General features: G+C 53.7%; 1 protein-coding gene across 7 annotated transcripts in view; it reads right to left on the bottom strand.

The window, feature by feature from the left end:
• Positions 1-3930: 3930 nt before the first annotated feature.
• The window catches only part of TTLL1 (TTL family tubulin polyglutamylase complex subunit L1), a 30247-nt gene continuing 8491 nt past the window's right edge, over positions 3931-25686 (bottom strand). For 3 of the 7 annotated variants that reach the window (XM_057486305.1, XM_057486301.1, XM_057486302.1), the window contains 9 exons: positions 21060-21268; positions 20175-20355; positions 19195-19329; positions 18507-18615; positions 14724-14867; positions 11991-12077; positions 9996-10159; positions 8902-8985; positions 5708-5999 (listed from right to left, as the gene is read on the bottom strand). In XM_057486305.1, coding sequence (XP_057342288.1) covers positions 5870-5999; positions 8902-8985; positions 9996-10159; positions 11991-12077; positions 14724-14867; positions 18507-18615; positions 19195-19329; positions 20175-20355; positions 21060-21267 — 1242 coding nt within the window. In that variant the 5' untranslated portion in view covers position 21268 and the 3' untranslated portion in view covers positions 5708-5869. The other 4 variants (XM_057486303.1, XM_057486304.1, XM_057486306.1 and 1 more) reach the window with 4 other exon arrangements.

The raw sequence follows: 25686 nt of genomic DNA, 5'->3' as shown, positions 1-25686 counted from the left end.
CTGTAGTCGGGACGGGGAGGTCCGGTCACTTTGTGGCCTGGATAATGTTCATGCTGTGGTCTGAGTTCCTTGATTACCGAGGGTCTCGTTTTTGCTAGATTATTAGTCACAGAGCTGCCTTGTCTGGCGTTGATGTCCTGTGCATTGTTTACTTCCTCGGGAGTGCACTGAGCTGGGGGCGCCCAGACCGCCGGCAGTCCGGCCACCTCCCCTTCCTCGGGGGCACCGGAGCGCGTGCGCCGCTGCTCATGGACTCTCCAGCCAGAACAGTCCCTGGTGCCCCCTTCTGAGATGGCTTTTCTTCACGCTGGCTGTCTGTGGATGGTCCAGGCCCGCAGGGCCTAAGGCTTGGGACAGAAGAGGACGAGGCAGCTACAGCGGCCGCTCTGCCCGGGGCCGGGGGTGGCGGACACACTTGGAGCTGCCGGCCAGCCCAGCTTGCTGTCTCAGCCGGGGTGGGAAGCAGGCCCGAGGTGGGAGCTGAGATGCCCCCAAGTCCTCAGCCGCCACTGGAGAGATGCCAGCAGGAGGGAGGGCCCCCGGAGTCTCCTCTCTGGGCCTCTTTGCCCCAGGAGGCCTCCCAGTAGCCCCCTGGCTGGTCGGTGTGCTGTCCGGAGAGCAGCTCCAGAGCAGGGGGGGACAGCAGGGCTGAAGGCTGTGGGGCTGGGGAGCGGGACGCATGGGGCAGGGGCCATTGAGGGGCTGAATTCAGGAAGCAAAAATCAGGAAGACTGGGTTCCGGACCAGAATTTAAAATGAGGGAGTGGGAGGCATTGAGAACGGCCGTGAATCAGACAGCAGGGCACAAAAGCACCAGTGGCCCATGGACTTGAACAGCTGCAGAATCAGGTCGCCACCATTACTGTCATTAGGTAGGGAGTCACCCTCGCCCTCCATCAGCAATCGTATTTCTGCACAGTGATCACATTACTTAAAAAAACCAGGACACTCTGGCTTTCTCCAAAGCATCTGACTTGCTGGCCGCTCAGGTGAGAGGGTAACTCGGAACCGGGGCCTCAGCCAGGCCAGGGCGTCCGGGCGGGGAGGGGCAGGAGCCTGGGGAGAGGGAGAGAAGACGCAAAGCCTGATGCTTCTCCAGGAACACACTTCAGACGATGCCAGCGCTGCCGAGCCTCTGGGGGTCCTCGTGAAGCTGTGTGGGCTCAGGCCAGGGAGGCAAACCTGAGAGCAAGGTGTGTCACCTGCCACCAAGGGGGCCCATTGCCGGGAGCTCACTCTTCTCCTTACCCACTGTGTTCATTTCCTAGGTCTGCTGTAACAAACCACCACAAACAGGGGGGCCTAACCACAGGAACGTATTCTCTCAGATTTGGAGGCCAGGCTCTGAAATCAAGGTGTCGTCAGGGTTGGTCCCTCTCTTTCAGTTTCCAGGGGCGGCTGGCAATGCCCGGTGCTCCGTAGCTCAGAGCTGCATCACTCCGGTTTCTGCCTCTATCCTACATGGCCTTCCTCTTGGTGTCTGTGTCCTCTCTTCTTCTGTAAAGGACACCAGCCCTTAGCTTTAGGGCCCACCCTAAATCTGAGATGATTTCATCTTGAGATCCTTAACTAACTACATCTGCAAAGACCTATTTCCAAAAAAGGGCACATTGAGGTTCTGGTGGACATGAATTTTGGAGGGATGCTCTTCAACCCACTGTACCCACCAAGAAGTCTGAGGTCACTGATGTCCCTCAAGGCTGAGGTTCTGAAGGTGATGTCCCTGCAGAAGTGGTTCCAGGCACCAGGTTCAAAGCCCTGGCTGGCAGCGGGGGCTATGCAAGGGGTGTCGATGCTCCAAGGAAGTTGCTGCCACCAACCACAGGCCACCATCCTGGCCAAGCTTCCGCATCCCAGCACAGAGGGCCACCAGGAGAGGCCCCTAACTGCTGTGGCTCTGTGGGGCATGCGTGCTGTTGATGGTGGTCAGCGAGGCCTGCTGTACCCCAGCCACAGCTGAAGGGCCACCTGGGCAATCTGCCAGGCCACCATCAATGCTCCGGGGAGCTACACCTCCCTCACCTCGGCTCCTGAAAGGAGACTTTGCTCAGGAATTTATTGTCCTGTAAAGACCCACCTGTGGACCTGGGAAGAAAACCTGAACTCCCATTAGGGTTACCATGCAGCATTTTTACATAAGAAAAACCAAGGGAGTTAAACTTGAAAAAGAAAAAAAAAGAAACAAAAAGGATAAGCAGTTGGCAGGGGGAGCCTAGGGTTCCCCGCAGGGGGATGCTACCATCGCCCAGGCTCTGCTTCTGCTGAGGACCAGCAAGCACGCAGGAGTGCGGGTGAGAGGGTGCCCTCTGAACACTCACAGGCGCAAAGTATGCGAAGGCTATTTTTAATATAAAAGCATTAAGATACAGTGTGGTGCAGGCCTAGACAAAGCGGAGAAGACATAAAACGCCTCATCTTGCTGAATGAGAAACAGCAAACAATTGGACGGCACTCCTGTTGCCACATGAAAGGTCCTGTAATGCCCTGAGGGCACCCCACTTGGGCACAGCACATTAAACGACACAACGGACACCCTGTGGGCACCCGGCCCACAGGCAAGCTGGCCAGGGACCCTGCGGCTGAACTTCGCCTGACTCCCTGGGTCATGGAGGCGGATGGCCTGATGTTAGGAGACCAGGGGCTGGGCAGCTTAGGGGAAGCACCAGCACTGGCTGGGTGGGACTGGGACCTGGTGGGAGCGTGGAGTCTGCCAGTCTGGATGACCAGGCAGAGAAAAGTCAGGTGAGTGTGTGGCAGTGTGTACACAGGGCCTCCCAGATCCTCCCAAGGATGGGCGGCTGTGTGGAATACACCAAAGAAGCACAGGCAGGAGGCAGGGGTGGGGGTTATGGCCACAAGTCAGAAAAATCCTACGGGCTGGAGGGCACTGCAGGCTGAGACCAGTGGGGCTCCAGCAGTGGTCCAGGTGGGAGGCCAGGGGAAGAAGGAAGATTGTCACAGGAGGGCCTGCCGGGAGGGGAGACGTTTAGGAAGCCACGGGCATTCCCAGCTTGAGCGACCACCAGGAATACTCGGGGAGCAGCCCATTTGGGAAGCAGGCAAATGACAGTTTACTCTGGGGATAATCAAACAAATGAAACAAGAAAGGAATCATTGTGAAAATGACCAGATGGTGCAGCCCTCAGACTGTGGGAACACCCCATCGGAAGGAAAAAAAAATTACGAGAACTGAGAAGAAAACAGAAATGGTCCTTCTGGACGATTCCAAATGGGCCTCTGCTGGAGCCCTGGGCCAGCGATGAGCACTGTTTACAACCCCACAGCGTTCCGAGGCCTGCTCCGGACGCTGCACGCCTCCCACCCATGTGTGTTCTGGAAGTGTGCAGAGGAAACATCTGCCCAGAACATGGTATCACTAACATAACAGTCAATATTTGACATAAATCTCCTTAGCAGACACTCGCTCTCACCTAGCAACCGATCACCAGCAAACCAACCACCTCATTCCTGTACCACATGGGGCTCCCCCGGGCTCAGCCCAGCCGGGGACTCCACCCCTCTCCCAGATACCCTGCAGGCAAACTAAAACTAGGGAACTGGGAGCCTGGCTTGTAAGAAGTGGGGGGTGGAAAAGCTGCGCGCAAGAGCCTGGGAGAGGCCCTGCCATGTGGCTCTCCCCTCTCCTGGGAAAGAAGCCAGTCAGAGCTGTGACATAGGCCAGGGGGCACCTGTTATTTCTAAAGTGGATATAATTAATCTCCTTTTCATACACTTGGAAGCAAAGGTCCAAAGATCCACTGACAGCCTTGGGCCAAACTAACAAACGGTAGAGCCAGTGTCAAGCCCAGATCTGACTCAGACTCAAAGCCACACCCGCCATCAACCCCAGACCTAAACATCAGGAGGGCCTGAAACGCACATGCAGGTCAGATCAGGAAGCTGGAACGGTTTCAAGAGTAAAGTGAACAGGCAGGCAAATCCCCCTAAATTGCAATTTATTTGGATTCTAGGTAAATACCATTTATATTATACCTCCCTCACTTTGCATGGCACCATATCATTTAAAAGGACCTTTTCACTAACTGGCAGTGAAACATCATTAAACATAGGCGAGCACCCACAATATGATGTAAATGACATGTGTTCACACACTGGTACAGGAAAGACCCCTATCCTCCATGTCCTCAGTATAAGACTGTGAGAACAAAATCCTATTACTAACATCTTAACAAAAATCGGTGGGGAGTTTTAAAGATAAAATCAAGGTGAATGAAGCATTAGTAAATAGGTATCAGATATGAATGACAGTAAGAGGCTCTGAGTAAGAGTAACCGGTCTCAGGGGTTATTCAGATGCGTCAGTCGTTCTCCCCGACAGACTGGGGTTTCCTCTCGGTATTTCTGTTAGGCACCGGTGTCCAGGGCAGCCTCACGTAAACACACCACATCAGGAGCTGGTCCCCGCTGCTGGCTGCCCACGCTTACCTCCGTGTCTGCCGTAACCCAGGTGCTGAGGTCACACAAGCCACACGGCAAGAACTGTCTGGGCTCATCTGACGGAAACTCACCTACAAGACCAAAGTGACAGAAACCAGTCACCTGGACAAAGGACTTCGTGAAGAATAACCACAGGGTGGTATTTCTCATGGTCTGTTTTCCTCAGAATCATAGTCAACTCAAAGGGGATGAAACAAAAATAGCCATCCGCTCAGACATTTTCCTTTCTCACTGGCAGATTCTGTAAGATAAGCACATTTTGGGTTTAATTTAGGCAAAGTTAAAAAAATGTGAGTACCTTATAGTAAACAAAATAGCACACTGAAGCTGTCACTTTTCACCAGAAGAGCTGGTTTTACACATTTGTGAGTCAGTTCTTCCTGCCTGAATGAAATCGACTGATACTGTGATCATAAATACATGTTGAGTCTTCATCCCTAGTCCTGGCCCGTAGCTCCTAAAACCCCCATAATTTCCTTTCAAAGAGCCACAGGGACATTTTATGTTGTAATATTCAGCTTTGTTCCAAGTTTCTGAGATAGCTCCAGAGCATAAAGGTGAATGGATGTCTTTTGTTATTCCTAACAAGCTAATAACTGGTTTGTGCTAATACCTGGTGGCCGGGGCTCCTGAATCAGCTGAAGGAAGGCTGGTTGCCAGGGGAACCAACCACAATTAGGGGGTTGGAACTGTCAGCCCCCACCCCCCAACGTCCAGGGAGGTCGGGACACACTGACAAGGCTGGTTTGTCCCAAGGCTAGAGGTTGAATCAATCACCAATGGGCCAGTGACTTAATCAGTCACGCTGACGTAATGGGGTCTCCCATTGAACTGTGGGGTTCCAGCTCTGAGTTTGGAGAGCTTCCGGGTTGGTGAACACGTGGAGGGCTTGGGAGGGTGGCGTCCCCAGCGAGGGCAGGGAAGCTCCACACCCCACCCCATACCTGGCTTTGTGCATGAGTTGTGTCCTTCATAGTAATGGGTAGTCTAGTAAGCAAGCTGCTTGCCTGAGTTCTGTGAGCCACTCTAGCAAATCAACCAAACCCTTGGAGGGGGCTCAGGGGACCTCTGACTGGCAGCAGGGAGGCGAGAAGCACAGGTGACCTGGACTTGCCGACAGCATTCTGGCGGGACGGAGCCCATAATCGGCAGGATCTGACACCATCTCCAGGCAGATGGTGTCAGAAGGGCGTTAAGTTACAGGGCACCCAGGCCAGCCAAAGTGCACAGAATTCCTAGTAAAAGACTCCTTAACCTTCCAAAGAAGTACCTTTATTTATTTATAGGGCTTAGGGAGAGGGAAAAAAAAGCTCTAGAAAAAGGAAATGTCAAAACAGGCCTTCAGCAAGGGCCTGGGAGGGGTGAGCAGCAGGGGCAGGGTCCACGCTGGAGTCTTTTGCTCTTACTCGTGGTCACTTCCAGGTTGTGAGGACAGTTCTCCCCGAGTCCCTCAGTCGGCCCCCTTTGGGTCCCAGCGGCTGGCCCAGACGACTTCTCAGCTCTCGGTCAGCACCGTCACCCTGTGCCAGCTCCTCATCGTACCTGGAAACAGAGAACCATCCCCAGGATCCGGCAGCCGTGGCACCACGCCCACCATTCTCACCCAGGGAAGCAGCGCACCTGACAGCCAGGTGGCCTCAGCAGCCCACCAACTGCCCCCTGGCCCCCGAGCATGGGAGTGCCACCTTGCTAAATTGTCACTATGGACATTCCCCAGCCCCCACTGTTGGTACTTGATAAAGGCCACCAGATGGACTCTGACAATGACCCAAAGGAAACACGCATGAGACCCCAGGGCAGCCAGGGAGAGAACCAATGTCTGGAAGTAGTGTCCACACAGTGTCTGTGGGGCAGACGTGGAACAGGGACCAGAGACCTGCCCAGGAGGAGGGGGCCGGCGGGGGGAGGCTCAGCAGCCCACTGGCCAGAAAGGCCTGCACCAGAAAGAACTGGGCAGGAACCCCGGGTCCCCTGGCTGGTTATGGCACCTGGCAGTCGCTGGCCTTTCTTTCCACAGTGGGGCCCCCCTTTTGGGTCCGAGGAGAGCAGTGAAATGCCGCTGCACCCACTGTAGGCCCTGGCAGGCGCAGGCCCTGGCAGACAGGGTCTCCTATCCCCACAGTGACTTCACGTCACCCTCCTGACTCAGAATAGTGGGTATTTTGATCGCCACTTTCTGTGTGAGGAAACGGGGCTCAGAGATGTTCACTCAGGGCCTTAAGGACACACAGCTGGTAAGACAGAGGTAGGACACCCAAGACTTCGGGTTTCTAACTCGGAACATTTTACCCTGCAAGTTGGAGGAGGATGAAAAGCATTTCTTTCCCCTATTAAAGTGCGTTCGTAGATGTCATTTGCTGGTTGTGCCCTGAGGACCCTCTGTTATACAGACACTCACATCAAAGGCAAAAGATACTAAGATGCTGAATTATGTTGCATTAGCTGAATTTTGCTGACTTCAGGAAAAGGTATATTTCTGTTATAAGCTTATTCCAGAATCATAATCTGTAGTTAAGTGCAATGCGGGTTAGAAGCTACTGAGGTTGAAGAACATATTTTCTGCACTGTGCTTCTAGTGGCCAACTGAGGGTGGGAGGGGAAGGGTGGGGAGGAAGGCCAGTGCCCTGGTACCCCTGCGTCAGGCACTGCAACGGCTCCCTCTGCAGGCATGGGGGTTTCAGGGCAACACCACCCCACCATGTGGGCCCTCCTCCCCCCACCAGCTCCCAAAGGAGAGAGGCTGCCAGGTGGGGACTCCCCAGGGACTCTGGAGATTCAGCCTGTGCAGGGAGCCTCCCAGGAAGCCTCTCTGGCCCCTCCCCACCTCCAGGGGCTGTTAGAGCCCCCAGACTCTGGTCCTGCGTCATCACTCTGTTGCCCGTTCTGGGAATGCATCACTGACCCAAGGGCTGAAATGAAGCCACCTGTCTGGTTGGGTGGCCCCAGCACTCCCTCAGGGGGGTGGGTGTGCAAGAAGATCCTGCTGAATGAAGGGAGGAGAGCCACACACGGGTTCCCAGCTGGAGCGTCTGTGCTGCTGTGTACAGCTTAAAAGCACACAACAAACAGAAACGAGCATTGGCAAGCAGCTGGCATCGCGGTGGGCTGTTCCCAGGGCGGTGTTGCCACTAACACAGCTAACGTGGAGGAGAATCAGAGACAAGATGGCTCTTCTCCGGTCTCTCTCTATTTCCAGCAGTTTCCTCTCTGGGCTCCCAACAGGCACAACCCAGTCATTATCAGGGTTCAAACAGTAATTTTTGAAAGGCTGCGTAAGCCAACGGGCACCTTAAGAAGTAGGCCCTGTGGGCAGCAGGTGCCAAGCTTCGTGTCCAGGGGCCAAGGTGGCAATCTGGGGCGGGAGGAGCACCTATTTCTGGGCGCCAGCGAAGTGGCCTTGGGCAAGAAACTCATGGCGGGCCTCCTCCACACTGGTCCGTTCTGGAGCTACTGCGAAACCCCAGCGGAATGCAGAGCACCTGGCTCATTGGACAGGGCAGTGCCCCTTGGGTGTCTGGGTTGAGTGGATTGGGGGGCCACCTTTTGTCTCCAACTAAAAGTGAGAGGCTTCTGACCTCTGCACTTGAACTGGATATGGAGCGTCACCCTCACTCCCTGAAGGAGGCAAAGGGCCCCGCAGGCTGCCGACAGCCCAGCATCCTGCCAGCCTCCACTGAGCCAGCCCCTCAGGCTCCTCTCCCTACCGCGTGCCCAGGAGGCCCTTCACTGCCGCTGATATGTCACCCATCCCGGACTGTCCCCTCACCGCCCTGCTCTGAACTGGGCTCTTCCTGAAGGTGCAGCTTCCCCTGCAGCCCCTCAAGTGGAGCTGTCTCCTCTCCCACCCATCAGGCCCCTGGGCCTGGAGAGAGTGCTCTTCTCCTCCCAGGGCAGCAGAACCCATCCCCTCCCCTCCTGGTGTGGTCCCCTCTACTCCTCCAGGTCAGGGCCCCTCGCCCCTTAAGACTCAGTCTCCTGACTCACTGCTGCTAGTGACGGCAGTGACCAAACAGATGAGACCCCGATGCCCAGACCTATCACCCCGTGGTCCTCCCCCAGGCCCACTCCCGTGGCCCACAATCTGTCTGTTCAGTAGCTGACCGCCTGCCTAACCCTGCCTGCAAACCCTCACTCTGACCTCTGCCCCTTCTCTTCCAGCTCACTTCCTTGGTGCCTTGACCCTCTGGAACTCCACTGGCCTCCCACCCTCTCTGCCATCCTCTGCTCACATCCTTGCTGGGCAAGCCCCCAACCCTAATCACTTCCAACCCTTTGCTTACTCTCCACCTGGCCAGGCAGGTGAGTGTGGCCAGAGAAAACAACCTACCATGCTGAGGTTCACAGCCACCGCCCTCCCCACGCCCTTGGAGGCCCCTAGCGCCACAAGGAGGCCCTGCACCCTCCCTTACAAATTCCCCTTCCGCACCCCCTCCGCAGTACACACCCAGGCTCAGTGGAGGTGGCCAAGCGTGGGTCCTGGAGTCCAAATCCCCACGTCAGCAGTGCCTGCCGGCTGTCACACTGGAATCTGCGTGCGCGTGTAAATTCAGAATATGTCTCCCTTTGTTTTTTTAAATGTTCAATTAATTACACACTTTTACTTCACTATAATCTGTAACGGGATCCCCACACAGACGCTACCTCCGGCTTTGGGTGTCGGCTCTTCTCTGTGCCTTGGTTCCGTCCAACCCCTTCTGCACCCCCAGCAGCCATGCCGTGCTGGCAACCTGAAGCGTGTCCTTCCACACTCCCCTGCTCACCACTCATCTGAGCCAGCGCACGTGCAGCTGTGTGTCCACACTGGGGGGCACTGAGGCCACTGCTTGTTTACCGGATCACGTGACACACCTTTCTCTGCAACTTGCCTTCCTCCCTCAGCCTCCCAGGCCTCCCAGCAGGATTCCAGCTCAATCTCTTTAATGTCACCCACTATTCTGTGGTATGAACGAGTCATACCTTGTTCCACCACTGCCCCCTGATGGGCTCTCACTCTTTTCTCACTAACTGACATGCCACTCGGCCTCTGCACCTTTGTCTTCATATACATAAAACGGAGCTAAGAACACATACCTCATAAGGTTCCTGGGGAAATGAAATGGGTAAAGTGCTCAGCAGTTTCTGGCACGTGGTAAGCCCTAAAATGTTAGCTATTATTATTTATTCCCATCTCTGCAAGATAGCTTTCATTATCCCCAATTAAAAGGTATACAAGTTGGAGCTCAAAGAGCTGCAGAGAGCTGCTCGATGTCATACAGCTGTGGGGTGCAGCCAGGCCAAGAGCCCAGCCTCTGCCCAAAGGCGACCTGGGTAAGGATAAGCAATCACCTCTCCTGCTCCAAACTGCCTGGTGGCTCACATGGTGCTGTTGTTTGACCCAAACACTACTGCTAAAACATGATCTGTCCCATAACATCATTAACAAATGAAATACTTTGCCCAAATTAGGCAAGACCATGTATACCCAGAAAATCCAAGTTGGGCCTCAGCAACCCTCATCTCAAACTCACAAGGACCCACCACCATCACACACAGACTTACAGAATTTCGTAATTGCCAAGAACTTCCTTTGGGGGCGACTTGTTCCATTTACAGTCTGGGATTTCGCCGTTAGGAACTGCGATATTGAGGGTGTCATTAATCAGGTTATACTTAAGGATTCGATCATTGGCGGTGCTGGAGGTGAGAGACGGGGACGCGTTAACCTAGAGAGGAAAGATGCCATGCTGGTCAACTGGGCAGCTTACTCCTTGGGGGTGAGAACATGCAGAAGAAAACGCTGCCCCTGAACATTTAGGTAAAGCTGTCGTTTCATACTGTTAATATCTAATATCTTTGGGGCACCTTGAAAGTATTTTGTGACTTTTTTAGCTGTTGGATGAAATACACATACTATTTAAAAACAGGATTAGGATTTAAAAGTCACTACACAAATAAACATTTAAGTCAACGTACGTCACAGACATGTTTTCAGTGTCCACCTGTGTGATGAGCTCTGTCCTAAGCACCAAAAGCTACCCTGGCTCACTGACAGAATCAGTGAACCGAATGACCCTGATCCAGTAACATAATAGGGTTGAAGTAAAAGGTACGGGGCCCCCCTTTTGCTGGGAGAGTAATATCTCATCAACAAAGCAACATTCTGACCCGGATGGGGAACCCACCTAATAAATGGAAAGTTGGCCCCATAAGGCCTCTGAGGAGCTATGTCACAGAATCCACTGGTTAAAATTCAGATTCACTCCGCGGAGAGTCCAGAGGCCCTCGGTCACCACCCATTTACTCTTATTTGAGGCACAGCTGTACTGGCCTCACCAGCCTTTGCTCCGGCCACAGGCAAGTAGAAGCGGCAAATGTGTGATTGTCCAGGTTCCTCCCAGTCAGACCATGTCCGGTGCTGCCAGCAGGGTACCTGATGTGTACCCTGAAAGGAACTGTATGGACCCCAGGTGCCCTGGGGTGACGACTGTGTATATCATGATGTCATTCTTTTCATGAATATGCTAAAGCTAAAATCTGGTATTATGTTAGAAGTAATGTTCATCATCAAGACCCTAGCTCATCGAGGAAAGCTTGACTTCCATTCAAGTTACTCTGTTTGGAAGAAAACATTAGTACTCTACATATGAATCTGCAGGTGTCACTGGTTCTCTGCGTACGTCTGCACATACCGCACACTCATGCAGCTTCGGCAGTGTACATGTGAACACGGAGCGCAGCTCCCTCCCTGACCGTCTGCGCTCTGAGCAGCATCCTGCAGGGGCTTCACGGACTTTCCCTACAAGGGGCCACGGTCTACGACCTGCTCTAGAGACTTGGCTTTCCTGGCTTGAAATGGGGCCGAGCTAAAGGCCTGAGCCGTCCACCTCCATGTGAGCGTGGTGAGAAGACAGTGCCCAGGGCACATGCCGGGAGATGAACCAATAGCTCCTCTCCCTGGCAGCTGAGCAAAGCGTGCAACCCCACAGGGTGGGCCCCACATCTGGGCCTCAGACAGGTGTGCCAGAGCGCACTGCGGCCGAGGCAGCATCCCCAGGAAGAGGTGTATGCACCGCGCCCTCTCTAGAACAGCCAGCTACATCCTGTCCACGCCAGGATGAAACAGGCAGTGAATCCACGTCCAAACTATGCCTCATCCAAAGCAGACAATGCTTCTTATCTCTGGACAGTATCCTATCACTTCCCAGGGGCGCCTTTCCTGAATGGGAACAACGTCCGCATGAGGACAGGGCAGGGCCTTGGGAGCAGGGCCTCACCCGGAAGCCCCTGGGAGTGCCGGGGCATCCGGCCACTGGCCGCCGAGCTCACTGCGTGGAGGGAAGAGGATTCCGCTCCAGGGGTTGGGCTCGCCGAAGGTGAGAGATCGGGGTGTGCTCACTTTCAACCAAGAGCAAACCTGTCCCACCCGAACACCTGTCCCTGTTACATTTAAAAAACTCATCTGCCCCTGAGCCTGAGAAGCATTTGGCTGGGGGACTGGTGAGTTGGTGGCCAGGCAGGGGCACCCTAGGAGCCGTGTCGGTGCTGTGCAGATACCTCGATCAGCCAGGGCTTCAGCCTGTCGTCTATGATGATGTCGTAGCCGTAGCACTCAAAGCAGTGTTTGTCGTTGTTCATCACCGGCTGCAGAAAGAGTGAGCAGCAGGTTATAGGGCCAGTACCGAAAGGGCCCAGCAGAGACCTGCACCCCAGAGACGCGGGCGTTCAAGCAGCAGTGCGCTCCTCACCGCTGGTCGAGCGGTGTCTCACTCCTGTGACCGGTGGTTCCCGCCCGTCCTTCCCTGGTCTGCCTACAGGGCTCAGGGATGGTAACGTTCCTCAGCCTTGGGAGGGGACTTCACAAAGCAGTCGCTGGGACTCCCGGTCTCGTCATCAGAGGCTTGATGACCAGCACTGACTGTTTGCATCGGCCCGAGGCTGTCCTCAGCAGGGACAAGGTCCAGCTCCCCGCCCAGACACCCTGAATTAAGGCCTGTGCAGCCTCATCAAACACAAACACTGTCCACCAGGCCCTTAGTCCCTTCACAGGCCCTTAGGGGTCTGGGGTGTCAGGTCACGAATCTCTGTTCTCTGTGACAAGAGTCAGTGTGTTTTCTTAAAAGTTTTGGATTTTCTTTTTGACTTTCAATTCCATTTCGTGAGCCACTCTCCAGGTGCATTAACAAACTCACCAGCTGCTTGCCTGCACTGCAGATTCCCAGGTCCTGCCCAGTCTGCCTGGATTAGACCTGTGGGAGCGGCCCAGCCAGCAGCAGTGTCACACACACCCTGGGGATTCTCGTGTCCCCACGGCGAGTGAAGCACACAGACACAGCCGTTTCCTACGTTAGTGAGCACGCAGACCTTCCCTACAATGCTGGATTTAAAACCAGAAATTCCTAAGGGGGAGCTAGGCCAGTCCAGCCTCACTGAGGAAAACCGGGGTTCTTTCATCAGGGGATTTAGTGGACTTGTGTGTGCATGAGTGTCTGGTGCCCTCGCCCTGGCCAGCGCTCACACCGCTATCCCAGAGTGTCCTTGCAGGACAGGAAGTCACCAACCCTTCTGTCATTCCCCAGTCCCACTGTTGAGGGCCCAAATCCCTGCCCCCCAGGCTGTGGCACCCGGCTTCTGCGTCCTGAGTCATGCTGTGGGTCTGGCGCCCTGCCACACGGTCCAGAAACCCACCTCACATTGGCACCAGGCCCTTCTTCTGCATCTCTACAGCCTCCCGTCTCCCTGCTGTCCCTCCCCCACATTCTCAGAAGGCGACACACCTGGTAAAAATGGGGTGACTAAATGTTTGCTAAGCAAATAAAAATGAATAAACCCGTCGGAGTCTTGAGAAAGCCTACAGTGTTTCAGCTCGAAAGGTCAAGGTCCAGGAGACATTCAGAGCCACTTGCCAGATGACACAGCTGTGAGACAGGTGGTGGCTGGGGCCAGAGGTGGCTTTTCTTGATTAAACAGCCTGCTGCTTCTAAAGCCCCACTGCATAGGGGAGACCGAGGCGGCCAGGAAGAGCCCATGATTGGGCCTGAGGGTCACACGCCACATATGTGGGTGGCCTGCTGCTGTCCCCTTTCTCCCGGTCACTAAGTTCACCTCTGCAGAGCGTGGTCACTCAGCCACTCCATGGCATCGGTGTCAGGACCCCAATTTCACAGAGGAAGCCTCTGAGGCTTGGAGAAGGGGGCACTTGTGCAAAGGTGTGGTTGGCAGGGGGTCTGGGGAGGCCCAGCTGGGAATCTGAGCCTGAACTCCATGCTCACTCCTGTGACCCCTGCCCAGACCACGGGGGTGCAAGAAGGCTTCTGGGGCAGGGGACGCAAACGTGGTCCCTAAGACCTTATCTCCAACAATTAATGGGATGAGCTGCATCCTGGGATTTTTTTCCCCAAATCTTTACTGTAAGACAAAGACAAAGGACGGAGGCATGTAGCACTTTGTGAAGCAGGATGTGCTCAACTCAGGACCTGAGGTCCAGGTGTCACCAGAAGGGTCACTGCTTTCTTTTCTTTGAGCGGCTGCTTTGACAAAGCTATTCATCATCAGGATCAGTATGGGTTGACGTTCTCAGAGGTAAAAATGGAGGAGGTCCCACTGAGTAGGTTCACACAAGAACTTTTATGCCCAATCACCGTGGTGCCAAACCCTTGTCACACTTTCCCCAGAACAGCATTTCCCACGTGTTCGACTCCACCCCACTGTGGGGTGCCTCCGGCTGCCTGGCCCTGGCGGCTCTTCTCTAAGATTTTGCTTTTGTATAAGACTGGGGAGAAGCCCACCCCTCAGCTCCCTGCTGAGTGCCATTTGCTTATGGCGCGATGAGCCCCTCAGAGGGCCACACGCTCGTGACCGGGTTTATTCCTTTCGATCCCCTTGGACACAGGTGTGCATCTGCTCTAGAACAGGAAAGCAACACACAACAGCACGCTGGCCAGCAAATACGAGGCTGAGGAAACATACTCAGGTTTTCTGCTGCCCCGCACGTCTGTAAAACAGCAGCGCAGGAAGCCTTGCTGCCGAAAGCCCTCCCGTATGTACCAGCTCAGGCCAAAACATTCCTTCTTGATCTCACGGGCACAAGGGAGGTGACAGCGATACCATGGGGCATCTCCCAAGCCCCTGGCAGCAGCAGTGGGCCCGGCTCCCAGTGCAGCCTCTCCCTCCCCGAAACTGGCTGGCCCTTACTGGACTGGTGGAAGGCGAGACTTAAAATAGGCAAAAGGCAACAGGCCACCCTACCCCCTCCACCCCCACACCTGGGCCACCCGCGCCCCTCCTCACCGCCACGGCCTTCAGAGACTGCACGATGATCCAGTGGATCTCATCAAACAGCTTGCCCGTCACCTCCTTGCCCCGGGTGCTCTCCAGGTAGAGCCGCAGGTTGTTCACAGTCCACTTGCCTCCATGGATGTGGTTGTAGTCCTCCTGGCGACACGAGAGGGGCAGGCCCAGCACTGACCCAGAGGAACCCAGTGCGTGCCCCTGTCCACCCTGTCCCATCAGGGGATCCGCGCCTCCTCCGTGCATGTTTTCAAAATACCTCTCTTCTCACAAGAAATCATTTACACCTTGCTGTGCCACCCAGACCCCTTCAAGGCCAAGGCCCCCATTCTTCCAGCAGAGACTCCCTGGGAGCTGCCCTTGGTGAAAGGAAGCTGCCTAACCCAAGGTTACGCCCTGCCCAGGCAGCCTGCTGCGCGTGACAGGTTGATGCCAGGGTACTGACCCCGGCCGCCATCCAGGGCAGCTCTACAGGGTGCTGGGGTCAGCTGGGCCCCTGCTGTGGCTACATCTCAACTCAACCTGCCCTGCGCCCATGGGCCCCATCCCCTCCACTCCCGTGTTGCTCCCGACATCGGGCCCTGGGACACCTCCTGCCCACTCAGCCCCCGCCTCTGAGTCTGTTTCCTGGAGAAGCCATCCTGGGATACCCCCATGCCGGGCACCACTCACAGGTGACACCCTCACAACGTCCCATCTCCTGAGTAAGAAGACACAGGCTCAGAGGGGTTCCCTAGCTTTCATCCAGGCTGGGGTGGAGCTGGGACCCTAGCCCAGGTTTTTCGGATGCCAGTTCAGTGTGATTTCTCTTTCTCTGTCCCTGAACGCCACACACTGCCTTCCCTGGGAGGCAACATGCTAGAAAATAGTGAAGTATATTGGAAGTTTATGAGACTGGGATTTCATTCTCTAAGTATAAAGTTGAGAGCTGTGAACTACAACAAGAGCAGCCTCACAACCAACAAACACCAGGGACTCAGAACAGACTTGGTTTTCTTATAAAAACAGAGAACTGACCATAGTTCTAAAAAAATACCTTTTTGAGGTTAGAGACAAATTCCTTTTTCGCATCTAAAATACACTAGAAGGTGAGGTGCCTAAACTTCTTCACCTGAAATGGACTCTCAAATAACTTAGTGTTTGTGTCCTTAAAAAAGGGGCCTCTAAGAAGTTCTAGGACAAACCAGGCAGCCCGTGGAGGGGCCGAGGGCAGGCCCCTCTGTATGTGCTACTGTGCCATGCAGGTTCTTTCAGAGCTGAAAGCAATCAAGGCCCAAGAGACTCAGAAACTCTGCCCTTCCCCACCTCACAGCATAAAAAGCATTTAGATGGAGGGCGTGCCCCCGGAGGAGAGCCGCCCCTGCAGACACCCTGTCATGACGTAACCTAGGGCAGTAGGCAGGGGGACACGTGGGCAAAGTCTGTTTAAGTTCCCTCCGTGGCCCATTGTTTCTGTGCGGCCCAGCTGACATTTGTTTACCAAACATTTACAGTTCTGCGTCCCCCTTAGCTGCTTCCCCTTTCTGGTGACGCCTTCCCCTCCTCCTCCGCTCAGGACGACAGACATGCCTCACTCTCCCTGACTTGGGAACCTCATGTCTGTAGCCTCCCTGTACGTATGTAATGAAATGTTGTTTTTTCCTCCTGCTAGTCTGTCTCATGTCAATGTGATTCTTAAACCAGCTAGAAGAACCTGGGGGGTGGGCGTAGAGGAAATTTCTTCCCCCGGACAGCACACCAATACCTTTCTTTTTCCAGTCACAGGTTCTCTTTTCTAACAAGAAGTTCATTTATTTCAAAAAATAAGTTCTAGAGGTAAAACACTGTCTTACGTGTGTAGATATGCAAAGCAAGTGAACAGCTCCCGTTGTTTGGCCTGAAGGGCACCATTTTGTCAGATTTATTTCAAGACATTTTATCAAGTCAATCTGTAAACAACTGCATGTTTCAGGACACGCTCCTGCTCTTCCTGCCCTTCTCTGCCTGCTGAAACTCTCCTGCCCCTGGGATCAAGCACCCCTGCCTTAGCTCAGGGTCTCCCAGCTTCCAGTGGCCTCGGTCCTCTGCAGCCTGCCTCCCCCGCGGGCCTGGGAGCCTCCTGAGGACGGGGCTGTGTCCCCGGAGAGCCAGGCAGGGCTCCACAGCCCGGGCACTCGGTAAGGCGCGGCCCAGCAACCGCTTCAGACATTTCAGTGTTTAAAGGATCATCTACTCTTCATGCGATTCTAAATTAGAGCCCCATGAACTTCTCCTTTAAGGTGAAACTCAGGTTTCTGGGAGTGAGCACTTTCTTGCATTAACAAGCAGAGCGCTTACGAACAGAATCAGTACAGAAAGCACGGCTGCTTCTGGCGCGTCACGGGGATGCCAAGCTTGAGTTCGGCATTCTGCTTTCACAGATTTTTAAAAAATGTTTTGTTTCTTACTGATGGAAAATAGTGAGCCAGCTGACCAGCGTCCTGAGAAGGCCCACTGAACGGAGCCCTCTCGATTTCAGCCTGGCACCTGGATTGAGACGGCCTGGCAGGCCAACGCACTCTGCACTGTCCTCAGGGACATCCGTGGGCTCAGGGTCGATCACGGCCGCTTCCCGCCCCCCCCAGACTCGACTACATGCGCTACTTGGCCATGAAGGGTCTGATGTCACTGCTCAGTTTTCCCCACCTGGCTCTTAAGTGTTGTGTTGTATCACGTTTTCCCAAATCTTACAAATAAGGTTTTGGCCAAGTCATCCTTTCTCCTCTAGCCTCGAGCACTGTGCCAATGGTGCCCGCTCAGTTTGCTCCCAGAAACCCTGGTGGGCAGGTGGACCGGGCTTGGCCGCACAAGGACGACAGTCATGGCCCTCAGGAAATGGTGGCCACCGTCATTTCATGTCCAGAAGGTACACACCAGGGCTCCTGTTTGCAGACGAGGAGGCCCAGGGAGATTAAAGCCCCTGAGTCTGCACAAAACCTAGGAGGCCTGTGTCCTGCCCTTGCCGGCCTCCCCAGATACCTCCCGCTCTACCACCCTCCCCCCAGGGGCTCCCGCCACCCTGCCCTCTGCTCAGCTCCCGCAGTGCTTCTTCCTGCCAAGGGGTCTTGGCACCCGCTGTACCCTCCACTAGGACCCTCTTTGCCCACTGGCACCTCGGTGACCCCTGCTCATGCTTCAGGTCCCTGCCAGGCACCACTGCTGCATGGAGACATCCTCTGACCACCAGGACTAGGGGACGCCGCCAGCCCGTGTTCTTCACCTGCACTTCTTCCGTGTGAGCCTGCACCTCAGGTTGTGAAGACACAGTCACCGGTGTGGCTGTTGGATGAGTGCCCTCCCCCAAGGCGCTCTGGGCCCCACGAGCGTAGGCACCGAGGCAGATGCTGCTCATCGGTACAGCCCCAGCCTTAGCGTGGGGCTGGCCCAGGCAGGAGCTTGGTGAGCGTCTGCTGAACGGAGGGATGACCGAGCGTGCGTCCTCCCACCTCGCCCTCCGGCAGCCCTAACCTTGCCCCCTTTTACCGTGAGAAACAGGCTCTGAGAGTCAACGAACTCGCCCAAGGTCACAGAGCCCAGAGGGAAGGACTTGAACCCGGGGCTTTCTTTCTCCACGCGCCACCCCACAGGCCAGTTCAGCAGACGCACCAGACATCCAGCCACACCGACACTTAGAGCTCCACCCTTCATGGCCAGGGCCTCTTGGCTGTCGCCCCTGTCCCCACCCCGCCCTCAGGGGCAAGCAGAGAAAGAAAAAACCCCACCAAATCCACCCATTTCCTTCAGCTCAACTGGAAAGAAACTCACCCCATGTTTCTGGATGGCGACGTTGGTGAGATGGACGAACATGTTGTCCAGCTCGCTGGTGCTGGGCGTGTACTTGACTGTGCAAAAGCGGCAGAACCCCAGCTTGTACCTAAGCAGGAGTCGCCGTTAGTTCAGCGCGCTGGTGAGGAGCGCACACGCAGCCCGGCCCTGTTCTCCTGAACGAGCTCCTGTGTTTGTTTTTTACGACAGCTTAATTAGAATATAACTCACACACCACATAATGCATCCACTTAAAGCGTCACCTCGGTGGTCTTGGTATAGCCAGAGCTGTGCAGCCATCACCCCGATCAGCTTCACATTTCCATCACCCCAAGAGCTGCCCATGACCATTAGTATTCCCTCCCAACCTCACTGCTAGGCAAACACTCATCTACTTCCTACCTCTAAAGACTTCCCTATTCTGGGCTTCTCATGTAGACAGAAATACACAATATGTGGCCTTCTGTGCCTGGCTTCCCTCACTGAGCATGTTTGCCAGGTTAAAGAGCTGCTTTTTATCTTTTAAGATTCATGTGGGATCAATGTTTAACCATTTTATTCCATACCTACCACGTGCCAGGCACTGTGCATATGGTGTGCTTTCCCAGTCCTCAATGGCACCAGGGAGTATGAAGCATTGCGTCAGTGCACAATCTTAAGAACGCAAACCAAACTCCAGGGCTCTTACATGTAACAGCGCAGCGGGCGGTACGTGGACACCAGGACGTACAAGCGCAGGTCAAACTTCCTTCCGCCAATCAGTAAGGGGTTGTTAATATAGAGAGAGATCACGTAGGCCTCCTTAGTAGACTGAGACACAAACCTAGACATGTCACAGAAAGTCAAAATTAGACCAAAGGTACATCAGTAGGCTGGCCACAAGCCCTCTACCTCTCACTGAAAGGACAGTTTATGAGGGAAAAAATGGGGGTGAGGCAGCATCCACGGAGGACAGTCCCCGCAGCTCCTGGGAACCCATCCGGGACGTGCTCCCTGGGCCTGACCCAGCTGGGGGTTGGCAATACGCAGTCAGGTTTCACGAGAGGGTGTCCCTGCCACTCCTGGGAGCTCCTGCCAGGAGGGCCGTCAACCCACCAGGAAGGTTCACACTGAACGTAGCCTCCAGGTGTCTCTAGGCAGTTATGGACCTCACCGAGGGAGAGGGAGCCCCCGATGAGGTCCCCTGGCCGGGAGCCTCAGGTCCCAAACCCTGACAGCCTGCCTAGTGCTCCCGATGATACGCGCTGCCTGGCTGCTGGGGTGCCAGCACTCCCCCAAGTGCTTTACTCAGATTAACATGCTCCCCACCCCGAGGGTGGTGCTGTTAGGGTCCCCAGCTTACCCTATGAGGAATCTAAGAGTCTACCAAACAAAATTTTGCTTTGCTGCTTCAGAAATACCAGGACTAGATGGATCGCACACCAACTTTCAGCGGCCCTTCCTGTGGCCTTAGACTGGTTCAGGCACCTTTCCCTTTGCGACTTTCCTCAGGTGACACTCTAAGATTAACAAGGCTGTAGCCCCAGAGCCTTGCAGTAGCCTGTCACAGGTGACAAATGGGGTCCATATGTAAGAGCAAAGGCCACCCAGCCCTCGGCCGGGCGACTGACAGGTGACAGGAAACCGCTGACTCAGAAGGCCACAGGATGGGTGGCTGCCCAAACTTACGAAGAAGTTTTGCTGTCCCGGGACCACTTTTTGACCTGCGAGAGCTTGTTGATCAGGAAGATGCCCTTTCCCTGGGCTTTGCCACAGGGTTTCATGATCCAGGTGCTGGAGGGACTTTTCCTGAACTCCTCCACGAACAGGTTGTAGTCGGCGGGCAGCATGTAGGTGACCGGGACAAAGTCTGAAAGTAAAGTAAAGGGGGACAATGGTGAGCCTGCCCAACAGTGGCCACGAGCAGAATCCTGCCACTGCCTTTTTGGGGGCCTGCTCCGTTACCCCAGCCCCAAGCCAGCATCTAACAGAACAAGGACTTCGGCCACTCAGTTCCTGCGCAGTTAAGTACCTTTATCACCCATGTGCTAAGCATTAGAAATCTGTATCATTTAATCCCCACGGCCACCTGTGAACCAGGTAGTTACCATTCCCATTTATCAGATGAGGAAACTGAGAAGCCAGTTATCTGATTTTTCCCAGGTATGTAAAGGGATTCTGAAACTATTTGACATTCAGCTTTTATCAGCAGACAGGATGGGACATACAGTTCTCCCTGGGCATCCATCACTAGATGCAGTAATGATCCCGGGGGTCAGTCTATGGCTCAGGACGTGGGCCCCCGTCCCCCAGACACACTGGACCCCCCCACCCCCACCCCATGCTGGGCACCCAGGACATTGTCTCCCTTGCACACATCACATTTCACATCCACGAAAACTCAGATTCCAAACTTGAGTCCCCACTGCTGGACGCACTCGGAATGAATGAGGTGTCCGCCACAACCAGACCCACTCACCCATCAGAGCCACAATCACCTCTCACTGCCTGCTTCTGCGGAGGTAAAAATCTCAACTTTATTTAAGACATGAGGCTGGTGAAGAAGGCACAAACCCAGGTAGAGGTATTTCCCGTTCTCATCTTTTTCTGCCAGAGGACTCCCTTCTTTCTCCAGCTCTTTCCTGTATCTTTTAATATTCTTCACCATCAGGTCCTTCCGGGTTAGTTCATAGTGGTTTGGAAAATGGTTGACTATTTGATCGTCTGAGAGCCGATAGCCGGTTTCAACGCTGAAAACACTGCGGATGGTTTGCACACTCATCCTGAAAGAGAAGCACAGGGGGGCACACGGGACAGGCTCAGAGTGCACCCCAGGGGGGCAGTTGTCATCAGAGCCGCAGGACGTGCCCTCAGAGGCTCACCTGTTCCCCACCCCGACCTGAGCAAGGGAGGCCAGGCCCACAGCGGCACAGCAGAGCGCCCAGTGATGCTTCCTGACCTGGGCCGTCTGAGGCAGGAGCTACTCTGGTGCTGTGCCCTGAACGGCTCCACTCTCTGGCACAGAGTAGATGCTTCGTAAATGTTTATCAGTTAATGGTATCATTGATTTGATAACATACTAGTGAAAGACAGCGTCCTTCAGACTTTCAAGTCGGGAAACTCATTTACACAATGTTTGCAGCCAAAGTCAGGAAGGCCAGGGACTTCTTAAAACCACAATCACAGGATTATTTAAGGGTCCTGAGCTGGCACTTTGCCTCCGGGAGAGCTCTCTGCCAGGCCAGCTGAACTGGGATGCACCCCGCTGTAGGAGGAGAGCTGAAAGAGAAACGATTTCCTCTAATCCTCTGAGAAAGCCAGCCTCCCTGCCGTGCCCGCCGCCCTCACCAGGCCAGAGAGGCGGCAGGAAGGGCGGAGGGGCTGGCGCCCATCAGGAAGCCGCAGTCACAAAGCAAGGCAGGTGGCTGCGTGGCTTCTTGCTCTGTGGTCCCTGCCTGCTCCATCCCAGGCCACAGACATAAAGAGTGTGTGCCTCAAGCGCCCAGAGGGTTTCTTTTGATTCCATGATCATTAGAATAAAGGGATTAAAAAAAAACTGATTACAGAGAAGCTCAACCGTATGCAGAAGTGGGGAGAAAAGTGCAACCACCCCGCCGCCCAGCTTCAACAGTTGTCGCCATGCATTCCAGCCTTGTTTCGTCTGTACACGCCCACTCCCCACACACAGGCCGATGTTGCTGCAATTCCCCAATGTATCATTTCACCCAAAATATTCCTGTAAGACCAACAGTTAGGGACTCCTTTTTATATTACATGATATCCTACTTACACTATTATCACAATTAATTTAAAAAGTAGCAGTAATCCTGAATATCATCAAACATTAATCGGCGTCCAAAATTCACTGTTTGACAAAGTTTTCACAGTTTGTGCAAATAAAGGCTTCTCATTAGCTGTTCTGTCTCACATCTTTTTGTATTATTATTATGGTATCATGAATATACAATCATATGAGCAACACTGTGGTTACTAGACTCCCCCCATTATCAAGTCCCCCCCACATACCCCATTACAGTCACTGTCCATCAGTGTAGTAGTAAGATGCTATAGAGTCATTACTTGTCTTCTCTGTGCTATGCTGCCTTCCCCGTGCCCCCTACATGAGGAGTGCTAATCGTAATGCCCCTTAATCCCCTTCTCCCTCCCTTCCCACCCACCCTCCCCAGTGCCTTTCCCTTTGGTAACTGTTAGTCCATTCTTGGGTTCTGTGTGTCTCACATCTCTTTTAATCCATACATTCTCCCTCCCCTTTTTCTCTCTGCATTTATTTGCTGAAGGCACTGGTCGTCTGTCCTGCAGGGGATCTCCGCGGCTCCTTCTTATTTAGTGAGCTCTGCCGGCCTGTATTTTCTGTACACTGGGAGGCAGCCCCAGAGTTCTGATGAGCTGCAAGTCAAGCCTTGTGCAAGGCTGCACCCAAGTGGCGATTACAGCCACTGACGGGCACATCCAGCCGGCGAGCCTCTCCCACGGGGCCGCCACTGATGGCTGAGCACCGCCTAGAGCAGCACCGGCCACCAGAAACCTAATGGGACCCACGACTGAGACACCGGGCAGTGAATTTCCAACAGCCACGTGAAAATAATGTTAACAATATTATCTTATTTAACCCAACATATAAAAAGTATTAGCATTTCAACACAGAATCAACATCAGACTTAGCGCTGAGGACTCTTACATTTGTTTCTTCAGGCTAAGTCTTCAAACCGTGGTGTGTCTCTCACACTTACAGCACGTCTCCATTGGGACCAGGACATTTAAATGGTCAGCAGCCCTGGGGTTGGTGGCCCCTGTAACTGAACAGGCACCCTATTCATTAGGGGTGCAAAATGGTGATATTCTACTCTTTCATTTGTCTTTATTTATTAGCAGGAATATTTCTACAAGGAGTAATTTCCCTTCATCAACAACTTAGGTACCTTGAAAAATAGCTCATACAGGAAAGACTAAATGCTTGATTCTTTCTCTTTACTTATCAATTTTTAAAATAACGAGCTGGTTGCCCCCCATCCTCAGGTGTGTGATGAGCTGTGCTCTGGTATCTATTACTGCAAAAACAAACTGCCCATCGTTGGCAACTTAAGGCAACACCCATCCTATTATGTCTCCTGGTTTGGTGGGTCAAGAATTTGGGTGGAGCTCAGCTGAGCATTCCTGTGCTCCAGGTGGCGACTCAGTGGTATCCAGCTGGCAGATAAGCTGATCTGGAGAGTCCAGGGCGGCTTCATTTGTGTGTCTGGCGGGCCCAGCACGACCACGCATAGCATCTACCCACCACCTCTCCAGCAAGACAGTACCAGGAGAGCCAGGCTTCTCACATGCAGCCCAGGGCTCCTGCAGAGGGTTCCTACAGAGGGAGGGGAAGCTGCCTGGGCCCAGACGTGTATCCCTTGGCCTCGCTTTGGCCAGAAAGAATGTGGCAGAAGAGATGACATGCCACTTCTGAGATGAGACCTAAAGGGCCTAGAGAGCTTCCGTTCTCCTTCCTGGACCCCAACTGCCACTGCGAGTATAAGCCCATGCTAGCTGGCTTGGGGGATGCAACAGATTTGTGGAGAGAAGCCTCTGCTGTCCTAGCCAAGGGCGACCTAGACCAAGCCCCAGGTGACCCACCGGGTGACAACAGATGCATGAGTGACCACAGGCAGGATCAGCTAAGTCTGTCAGATCGAAAGATCCACCCAACCAAACTCACAAGCAATAAACAATGGTTGCTGTTTTAAGGCCCTACTTTTGTAGTGTTTGTTACTTGCCATTAATTCAGCAACAGATAACTACTACACCCACTCAAGCAGAGTAATTGTGCTCAGGCTTCACGCTGCCTCTACTTCCTGCCCGGGTGCAAGCTTTTGCAGGTCGCCCTCAGAATACAAATACAGTTTCATAATGTTTTCCTTCATGCTTATTGTTATACAATTTCCCAAGTTGCTTTATAATTGTCCTCATTATTCTCATGGCTGCACCATAACCCACTGAGTTAATGCATTCACCTTCCCCCAACTATTTGACATTTAATTGTTTCCAATATTTCACCCAAACCAGTTTTTAAGATCTAACAGTACATTTAGTGCTTAAAACAGGAGAGCTCTTAAGATATAAAAACCCAAGTCATTATATTGTTTAGCTCTTTTCTTCTCCCTTTTTTGTTAGGAATAGCTCCAAAATGCTTCTTATTTGGCATGAAGAAGGGAGGTACTCAACTCCCTCCGGGAGCCCTGATCATCTACTCAGAGAAGGCTAGGAACTCTCTGGTGCCTGCTGAGCCCAGGGCAAAGAGCCGTGGGATACAAAAGTAACAAGCACTGAACACTGTATTCTTTCAGAGCTCCAATTGAAACAGGGCTCTGGATAAATTATTTCATTTTACCTTTGAGAAGTAAGCATATAAACTCGGGCCAAACCACATACAGGTGAACTGCTCCATAAGCACTCTCTGCATCTGTGTGCCCAAAGGGAAGTTAAAATTAGGTCATGACCTAAGGTGCAGGTACTTTAACTGCCATTAGGAGCAAAGCAAAGGTCATCCCTCCAATCACTCTGGGACGCTGTGATGAGCCAGGCAAGGTCCTCACTCACTCTCACAGGGTGCACAGTAACATGTGAAGAGGGGACGGGGGGGGAAATCACAAATCATGGCACACAGCATTGGCTATGTGACACCAAAATAAAGCCGCCTAGGAGCCTGGGAGGCACAGGTGGCTCTCAGGGCAGGCAACCACAAAGGTCAGCTTTGCACGTGCTTGTAGAGCCCCCTCTGCATGCCAGGTGCTACTTTAAGCTCAGTCCTTTACTGACTCATTTAAGCCTCAAGCAAGCATTTTTGCAAAGAGAGGTCCAAGTCCTTTGCTAATGGCCACCCAGCAGTGGAGAAGCCAGGGTCTGAAACCAGGCATGACTTTGGCTCCAGGTCCTGGACATCCAGCCCTGGACGCACTGCGTCTCCGAAGGAAGGGCTGAAAGGGGGCAGAAAGCACGGGGCATACAAAGGTGTGGAAGCCAGAATGTCTTAGTGGACAACAGGGAAACAGGTGCAGCCTGGTTGGGGCTGGGGGTTGCCAGGAAGAGGCTGGAGAGATGCCAGTAGGCAGAAGGCAGGGACAAAGAGTCTTGGGGTGGTGGGTGTGTTGGGTGAAAGAGCTTCCAGAGAGCCTTATGTGCTCCCCCCACCTCAGAGGTTCAC

This window comes from Manis pentadactyla, chromosome 10 (assembly GCF_030020395.1).
Source record: "Manis pentadactyla isolate mManPen7 chromosome 10, mManPen7.hap1, whole genome shotgun sequence".
Lineage (NCBI taxonomy): Eukaryota > Metazoa > Chordata > Mammalia > Pholidota > Manidae > Manis > Manis pentadactyla.
This window is presented reverse-complemented; position numbering and strand designations above follow the sequence as displayed.